This window comes from Porites lutea, chromosome 1, assembly GCF_958299795.1.
Source record: "Porites lutea chromosome 1, jaPorLute2.1, whole genome shotgun sequence".
Classification (NCBI taxonomy): Eukaryota; Metazoa; Cnidaria; class Anthozoa; order Scleractinia; family Poritidae; genus Porites; species Porites lutea.
The window spans coordinates 26,196,132-26,205,447 of NC_133201.1; the positions used below are offsets into that span (position 1 = coordinate 26,196,132).

Sequence of the window (9,316 nt, forward strand, 5' to 3'; positions counted from 1 at the left end):
ATCTTATTAAGCAGTTTTCATTTAATATTTGAAATATTTTCCCTGTTCAAAAACAAACTCACACTGCAATTCGCGTTTGTTGTGTTGGTAAACATGACAAGTTTCGAAGTTTGATACCAAAGATTCATTGTGTTGTTTATCTAATTTATAATCAGATTAAATCCAATTTCTAGACTCTTAAGTTCGAAAGCTCGTCCGTCTTCCAATGAAGTTTGTCTATCTTGATTTAGCCTCGGTTTATAATTCCGTTGAATTGTATGTCACAGTATGTCGCAATCTTTTTTTTCCTAAGAGACAAACATCCTTCATAACAAATAACACGGAAGTAGGGGAATTGATCTTTGAATTGATTTTTTTGTAACTGCGCCATCTTGACTGACATACTATTCAAGAAGCGGAATCACACTGTCAATATCATCTACAGATACCTGCTCTCCCTCATTATTCTTTGGCTCAGCCTGGTCTTCCTGATCTTCTTGAGTTTCCATTCTCTAATTTTATGTGATCTTTCTTATCTCTTCGCCTCCATACAAAAAATACCACGCATTTCCATCTACCACACCAGCGGAAACTACAAACGGTTTCTCAGCAGGCGATACTATTCACATCCTTGTTGACATTTGAATGTTTGTTTAATTCTCCACTACCAAATATGTGAGCCATTTGCGAGACAAATATTTTCGTTTTGGAAAAGTAAACCAGCCATCCACAATCCTGGCTTATCCAGTCCACATTAGAACCTTTATTAATGATCTAGGCCGTTTAAGGGGGTGTAACTTTCAAGTTCTATTAAATGGATAACTCTATAATGTAATATAATGTTAATGACAGTGAAAATTCTAAGTGATAATATCTTGTTAAAGAAGTTGTTTTGAAAAGTGGAACAGGTACTACCTGCCCTTATGACTGTTAAGTGATTAATATAACATTGACAACTTTTCGTCAGTCATTTAGAAGTTCAATTCATTCTAACAGAACGCTAAAACCATCAAATAAAAACTTAAATTTGACACGTAAAATGTAGACCACTTAACGTAGATAAAACTTTTTCAAAATATCAAGAAATATCAAATTAGTTGAACTTTGCTTTCATTGTTTAAGACAGGTTATCTTGTACGTTTTGATCTATAACCAAAATCTCAGTACAACCTCAAATTTCCGACTAAACGGTATTGCTACGAATTTACTTCCCTTCAGTTTTTCGTGTAAAAAATCTGTATTAAAGGTTTAAGCTGCCTGACACACGTACATTTGCTTCACATTTATTTTCAAACTGCTAAAATCAAATTTGAGGGCGCTCAGAATTTTAAATTTCAAGTCCTGGCTCTTTTATATGGGGTCAAAAACCCGTAGTTGTGGGGAAAAAATACTTAGCAAGGTATCGCGTATGCAGTAAGAATTAATTCGTTGAGCGAATATAAAAATAAACACAAACGTTCAGAAAATGAAATTTGAATGGTTCAGAATGCGTTTGAAACAAACAATGGGGGTGGGGAGGGATATTGCTTTGTTAGGTGAATTTTTTACTAAGTACCATTACACTATCAAAAATGCTTTGGTTGAGTTATGGGGAAGATATCACACAAATTTCATCAAAGGGTACAAACCATTTGATTATACTACTACATGAGAAATTTCTGCAATCTTATTTTGAAATACCTACGTGTGAAAATTACAATCCTTTTGCGGGTAGTAGTATAAACAAATAATAGCATGATTTGCACATGATATTTGGCATAAATACAACTCGTGATATTTCAAAATTGTCTCAAATTTCGCTCGCCTAACGGCTCGTGAAATTATGTATAACAATTTCGAAATATCACTCGTGGTATTTATGTCAAATATCACTCCAAATCATGCTATTACCTATACTAATATCTTGGCATTGAAACTTGAAAACGTTGGCTAAACTCGGCCTGAATTTCATCCGATTACTTCGAGTCGTTATTACTATCTCAGTAACGTCTTTGCTGAGAGGAGAAAACGGCTCGAAGCAGTCGAATGAAATTCAGGCTAAGCTAAACTTTTTCAAGGCTTATTCCATATCCGTCCTTGCCCCTGATCAATAGCAATAGACGACAGGAAACAGATTCAATGCCTAAATATAGTCTTCAACCTACAACAGTGTATTGAACAAATCGCCAATTATTGTTTTGGCACTATAGAAGGTTTCATAGCAACGTTAAAACCCACAAAAACCCTCATTTTAGCTATTAGCGCTAATATAACTCAATAACACTTGGTTACTCCCCATTTTATCTCATCGAATTGTAATCAAAATGTCAAATTTACAAAGTTTAAAAAATGTTCCATGAAAGGAGTTCAGTGCCACTTTAAAAATGTCGAACTGATCAAGTAGCTCTCTGCTGAACACCCTTGACAGAAAAACACCACACCAACAAACAATCAAGTAAAGAAACAAACACATCCCGCCTATTTCATTAGTATGGTATTATTAGGCTATGTTCACTAACACGGCACCGGCCGCCCAATTTTTTGGAATTTTGTAGGTGTAGGTGTTCCGTTCATACGAAATCACCTTAACCGTAGGAAAATTTAGACGCCTAGCTGTTCAAAGCTCTTGTGAATGAAGGAAAATTATCGAAAGGTCCGGTATGAACAAAGTGCCGGGTCAAATTTTTTTAGCTGGTCGGAAATTCGCCCAGCTTCGCGTGAACATAACCTCGGTTCCCAATAGTTGAGTCATACTTATTCGGTATGCAGCGTTAAGTATACTTAAACCATAGGCGGCGGAGTAAGGGGTGGGCAGGGGGTCTGTAGCGGCTCTCTTACAACAATTTGGGAGGAAGAGCCTCCCATGTTTTGGTGACGAAAAACACATTTACGGACGTTTTTTGCTATGCCTTTGATATCAGCGACTTCAGAGAGGTACATTTTCTACTTTCAGACGACTCAAGAACTAGCTAAGAAGCGCCATGAAGCAGTGAGGACCCCCCTGAAAAACTGCCTTCTGATGCACTGTCACAAATCGATTAAGTACCCATTAGACACTGTGAAGATTGGTTGTTCCAACGAATAGCGCAAAGGGCAGTTTGGAAAATTTGAGTAGGGGTATGCGTACGGCTAAGTGGGAGATGAACCCCCCCTCCCCCCTCCCCCGCTCCCCGTTTCAAAACACTCCGCCGCCTCTGTAATCATTCAGTTAGTTTGACTCAATCTTTAATGTTATTTCTGATTAAAAATAAGATATATCTATGGACTCACGGCTTGTCTTAAATTTTGCATTTATTTGCGGTCAATGAATTTTTTTCTCTTCCGAGGGAGGAATACATTAAAGACAGGAATCATGTGTAGTGGAAATATTGATGTCGGTTAGCAGTTGGATTGCTTACGAAGTAAAACAGATTTCGTGCTGTACGGCAAAAAACTTCCAAATGTTATTATCTTCCTAGTTCTACCAACTTCCCACGTAAGTTTATTAAGCAGGTAAACCAATGGAAAGCTTGGGCTCTTTTTAAATCCATTGATTTTCAAATTTTGTGTTCTTTAGTGGGACAAATTATGACGATTGAGGTTAACGAGTGTCGATATGTTTAACAATGTTTTAATGTGGTTATAAGTCGAAAATCAAATGTCCGTCGGGCTGAGTTGGTTCGATTTTGCCGACAACGTCTCATTATCGAGTTTCTTTTGGGCAGGACATAACGATCTATGTCTTGGGTTTTTTACCATTTCACGTTTTTCATTGAACGTATTTGAAACATCTAATGTTGGTTCAGTGAGCCTCGAGGTTTTTTTATGAGGCATGTACGTACATTTACATTCATATTAGTTGGATAGGACAGGATATAACTTCGTTGCTAACCAGTTCTAGAAGCTATCTCAGAAGTTATACTTTTTGTGATACTTTGCAGCTCATGAGGTAATTTCATAATTTATGAATGGATAATGCTTAAAGTTTGTTTTAAAAACTACATGCCGAGGGAGTTAATGAAATTCTTTTCACGTGGAGAGGTCGAAACAATAATCTATTATCGCCTTCGATAACCCCAGTTACTGTTTATAGATTTTACCTAAAAATTAGATGGTTCTTTGAGGTTAAGGAAGTAACTCTGTGACCATTACATCTAGATCTATTGAAAAGGAAAACTGACACTGACTTTTCACTTTGAAAATTCTCAGACATTCTATGTACCCACGACACCTTCAGTGAGAGCAAGACTTAAAAGCCAAAACAAACAAAACTAGATCTTCTTTTTATCGTTCATTTGAAAAGGACGTCGATATGCAAATGAACGCCATGTCTTTAGAAAACTCTGTAAACATTTGTAGCAGCGAAGCGTATCGAGGAACATACGGAACCCTTTAAATTTTCCATCGTCGGTTTGGCATTTCGAGTTCCTGCACGGAAAGGTGAATATGGCATGAGGAGCATAATTAATCTTTGGGAACCTCCCTGCGGTTATATTTTCGTGTTTATGAACTTGCTCTGTCACCATAGAAAATAAATATAGCCAGTCTTCATAAAAGCGTCTTCCAAGCCTTATTCTACACGTTCCTTATCTTTAATCTTTTGATAAGTTCTAGCGTTACATTTGCCTTCCCATATTGACTACGAAAGTACTGAACTAAATCACGGACTTCAAAACAAACAGTTATTCAATTATTTGGACGCACACAAACCAATTTGAAGACCTAAGGCGTTTTCGATTACTTTTGTTGTTACTTAAGCTTATATCTACATGCATATTCCTACATTTTTGGATTCTCATTTTCGAGAACTTTGTCTAATATTTCCAGTCTGAATTTTTCCGTGTTTTATGTACGACCAGTAAATACTCGCATGTAAGGTCGGATAATGTGAATAAAACTAGCGATCATCAAACGTATGGGATGGTTAAAATTAAAAATGACAAAAAATAAAACATTCCAAAAACGGTAGGCAGCTAGAAAAAAAGATTGCGAAAAATTGAACTTTTCTAGCGGTCAAACCTATATTACGCCCAATTTTGTTTAATTTTTAATCACCTCAAATCTCGCAGTTGGCTTGAATCGATCTTTGATCGACTCAAAATCATGGCCAAATCAAAAAAAAAAACATGACAGATTCGAAGCGCTGGGCACAGACTGAAATTTTAGTTTAATTGTGTTCCAATCACTAGACGCGGAAAAGAATGATAACACAAGCAAAATCATTGAAAAGTTGACATGCATGAATCTAAAACTAACAGGTAATAATTCTGCGTTCAGTGAAATCGTTTTATTTCACGGTCATTTTTTTCCTTTCATTCGATAAACATCTGGATGAAGATATTTGCAACCTTCGTAGAGGTTTTTTGCTATCATAAATCGATGCGAAATTCGACGCGAAATTTTAACAAATGAAACCTCGCCAGTGCGATGGATGCAGGATGAGTTGAATCACTGATAGCTAGCTATAGTTGACTGACGTATATAAACGATTTTAGTGGAAAATTATATTTCGCAAGTAGCAATGACAAAGAAAAGATAATAGTTTAACCGAAACATAAAATTATTTCTCATGTATCAATATGAAATATGATAAATACCAGAGATTCGTTTGCGGCCAAGGGATCCGTGTCGTCCATTTTGTTGTACGACCTGGGCATGGCTTCTCTTCGTGAATCAACCCAAATATATCAACTTGCTGCCAACTATGCCGATTGTAAATCCTTCTTCACGACATTATAAACCAAAATGTGTGGAATTATACCGAAATGTGAGCCAAGATAGGCAATATTTTTGTCCCATAAGTTCAGAATATTACTGATCACCACGGTGAGAGACAGATTCAAATCAGATCGTCAAGAAATTCGGAAGAAATCAAAATAGAAGCCCCCGCGCACGCTGTCAGCCAATCAGCGATCAAAAAACATCTTCTTTGAACAGTGTTTCGGTGACAGCTGTCCTTAGCGAACTTCCATGTCTAATGGATTCGAAATTCAGGGAAGCGTTCTTTTTTTCCTTAACTATTGCTGTATATAAGAAACAATTTCCAAACTTTAATAGGCCTCTCTTAACTTCGCTTTGACCGTATTTTCGAACAACGAACATTTTGCGCGTTAACCGCATTTTAAAGTTGAAGTTGTTCGATTTTCAATTTTGTGATAATTTATTCAAAGAGCCACAAGGCCGAATAAAGGTGAATGCCCGTATTTTCCTTTAATTGAATATTCAATAATTTTGTTGTACTATTATACTATAAATAGTTTTGTGGGGAAAATCTCTCAGGTCATTTGTCGTATCGAGGTTTAGTAGCGTTGCATTAAAACACCTGATTAAAACGGTTTACTATCCCGGGGAAAATATAAACTTACTTGAAGTTTTTGAGAATAGTAAAATTGAATTTGCATAAGGTGAATGTATATCTGATTCACCACTGAAATTTTGGTAACAGGAAGAGAAAACAGAGGATTTAGCATCTACATAACTTTGGACCAAAAGATTTGTTCAGGTTTTAATCTGTCGTTTCGAACATTTATACACTAGCCGTAAAAATATCAAGTAAAGTAAGATAATTAGAAAAAAATACAACAGTTCATGGTTATCATTTGTTATGGCTTTCAAACAGAAAAGTATATATATGTTTCTTAATGATTTTGCGAGCTTATTTTTTGTTAATTTTAATTATTGTAAAAACTGCATCACAGTAACGTTAAATTTTATTTTCTGGTTAGTTAATCCGTCGCAATGAGGCGTTTATTATAATTAAAGCGAGAGCCCAATGGGAAAAAATTTAAACTGGCTAAACTTGATAATTATGCCCGTACAAAAACTGCTTGCTCTTGCTCTTGACTGAATCTTTAGTCGCAGTCATTAATCTGTTTATCGTCAAATGAATCGGTAGTGAAACATAAAATCGTTCAGGGTCTGGAAAAAGTGGTCCCGTCCGGTTCCGTCCCGTCCCGCATTCCCGCTCATTTTTCACGAGAATCCCGCACCCCGAGCTTCTGTCGTCGCTATCCGGAAAGTATCGTTTTCTTTTCCAATACGCATCTGTGCCCAATTTATGGTGAATCCCGCTTCCAGGTAGCAGTCAAATCTCGTATTCCGTTAACTTTTCCCGAATCCCGCGGTGTATTTTGGCCAAATCCTGGATCACGAGAATAGCGTTCCAGACCCTTATCATTGTGTGAGACAATTCTTTTGTAAAGCAACTGAAAGTTCTTTGCGGTACTTTTTTTACACTATTTTTAGAATAAAATGAACCTTTCCACACTTATAAATTTTCAGCACGGAAACGATAATTATATATTCATGAACCTCTCCTCTCCGAATGGTGTTACAAAATATTTGTTTATCTTCTTTAGCGTGTGGACAGAAACCGTAAGCAAATATGAATGTTATATGTAAGGCGTACGTTTCTGTAACACTGATCTAAACGGACTTGTAGGGCATAGTCCCATCGAAAACGTAAATATAGAATTTGTTATGAAAGATTTGAAGCCAGGAGTCATTTCATAAGTAGGCTGAGTGTCATCCTCCGAGTGAACGTTGTACTGAATAGGACTGCTGTTGACAGTGACTGTCAACAACAGTCCTATTCAGGACTACGTTCACCCGGACGATCATACTAAACCTACATAAAATTTGCTATTAGCGAATGGGGCTTGATCATCCTTTTTGTAGGCCCACTTGATTTGTTTTACATATATTGATCACACATGGCCGGTAAACACGTGGCATGAACAATTGCTTCTTCAATAACGAAAAGATCTATTCATTCACAGGCGAATTAATTACTTGTTACTTGTATGGAGAGCATTTTAACCCCTAAATCCCAATCAACACCCTGCTTACAACATCATTACATAATCAAGGATCAGGTCATTAGAATTAGTAAAATGATTAACTAAGGAAAATAATTATTTGATCATGAAACAAATTTTATTACTAGTAACTAAATCTTTAAACTTCACCACATCATAGTCGTAAATATTATGCGTTAATATCATAATCATGTGCCTATAGAAGTTGAGAGGATAATGGTTGTCGTGGGAGCATCTCTGAGAGTCTGAATAAGTCCTTTTAGAATGGTGCGTCCGTCATGGTCAGTCATGACAATAGGGAACTTAAGAACCACGACGACCACTTTGTCGACGACGACCGGAAGTGAGATGCCGTGCACTGCGCAAGCGCGGTTAACAAATTTCGTCGTCGTGGTGTCGTCGACGACGCCAAACACAGTAGAGTCACGTCGTCCTGCAGTCCACAAACTTCGGCAGGTATAACTCCCTGTTTTTAAGCGATTTTTCAAGGGCTTTGTATTTTTTCACCTGGTAAATCCAGGTATCCTTTCTTTTTTCTGCTAACAAACGATGTTGATTGAAAATTTGACTGATGAATTGTGTTTACTTCGAAGACAACACTGAGCTGTGCAGGCCGAGCGAGCGAACTCGTAAGTGACAAATTTATTTGTACGTATTTAGGTCACGCAAATCATATATCTTTAATATGGAGGAAATGAACTTTATATGGAAAACAGCTATCGCATCGGAATGTCTCTTTTTCCAAATCTAAACTCTGACAGACAATCGGACTCGGTCATGTCATTAAGGGTGAAAGTTGAATAACCTTCGTACGGAAAGCAGAGATTTTTCCATTCGAAAAGGTCAGACAACACTAAAAATTCTTCATCGTCAATGAAAGTAGACGTACGGCTTATAAAATAAGATCTTGCATCGTCTTAAAAGACGCCTTTGCGAAAAAACTTTGTTGTGAACGAACATCACAGTTGTACTACTTCTACATGTTTGTTTACATTCAGTGTCGTCATCGTCGACCTACCGATCGACTGCATCTTAAGTTTCCTTTTTCCCGCCGAAACTGACGTTCTCGTTCCAGTCGTCGTGAACTTCGTCGTGGTTCTTAAGTTCCCTAATGTTGGCTTTTTTATGTTGCTAAAAATTCACTGCAATACACTTAATTAGGGATATTTCCGAATCACACAGAAAGTCTGACTGATTCCGAGACTTAGGGCCTGATTACATGGAAGTGGGGACCCCAGGGGGAGCCCAGGTAACCTTCCTTTACATGCAATCTAACAGCCCCGCCATCCCGGGGTGCACTTTCTCTGAATGGTCGCTAAGCACGTAAACAAGAAAAATGCTGGCAAACCACGTTTTTGGCGATTAATGTTCTTCTACATTCACTTGCTGCTCTTGCTGCAACCTTTAGTGCTGTGGATTTCTATTGTTACCTTTAATAATGATGCTAAGCTACCGCCAAAGTGAATTTTGCGCGAATTCAGTATCACGAATCCGACCCCGGCTAGACGGGTTACCCCACCTTGAATCGTTTACATGGCAAAATTTGACCCCGGCTGAGAGGT

The 9,316-nt window shown here is 37.4% G+C and overlaps 1 protein-coding gene across 3 annotated transcripts in view; it reads right to left on the minus strand.

Moving 5' to 3' along the window:
- The window catches only part of LOC140947051 (anoctamin-7-like), a 29,210-nt gene extending 23,428 nt beyond the window's left edge, over positions 1–5,782 (minus strand). For 2 of the 3 annotated variants that reach the window (XM_073396146.1, XM_073396139.1), the window contains exon 1: positions 5,535–5,782. In XM_073396146.1, the coding sequence (XP_073252247.1) occupies positions 5,535–5,594 (60 nt within the window). In that variant the 5' untranslated portion in view covers positions 5,595–5,782. Of the gene's footprint in view, positions 1–428; positions 628–5,534 lie in introns of those variants that run through there. The other variant, XM_073396153.1, reaches the window with a different exon arrangement.
- Between the last annotated feature and the right edge of the window lie 3,534 nt (positions 5,783–9,316).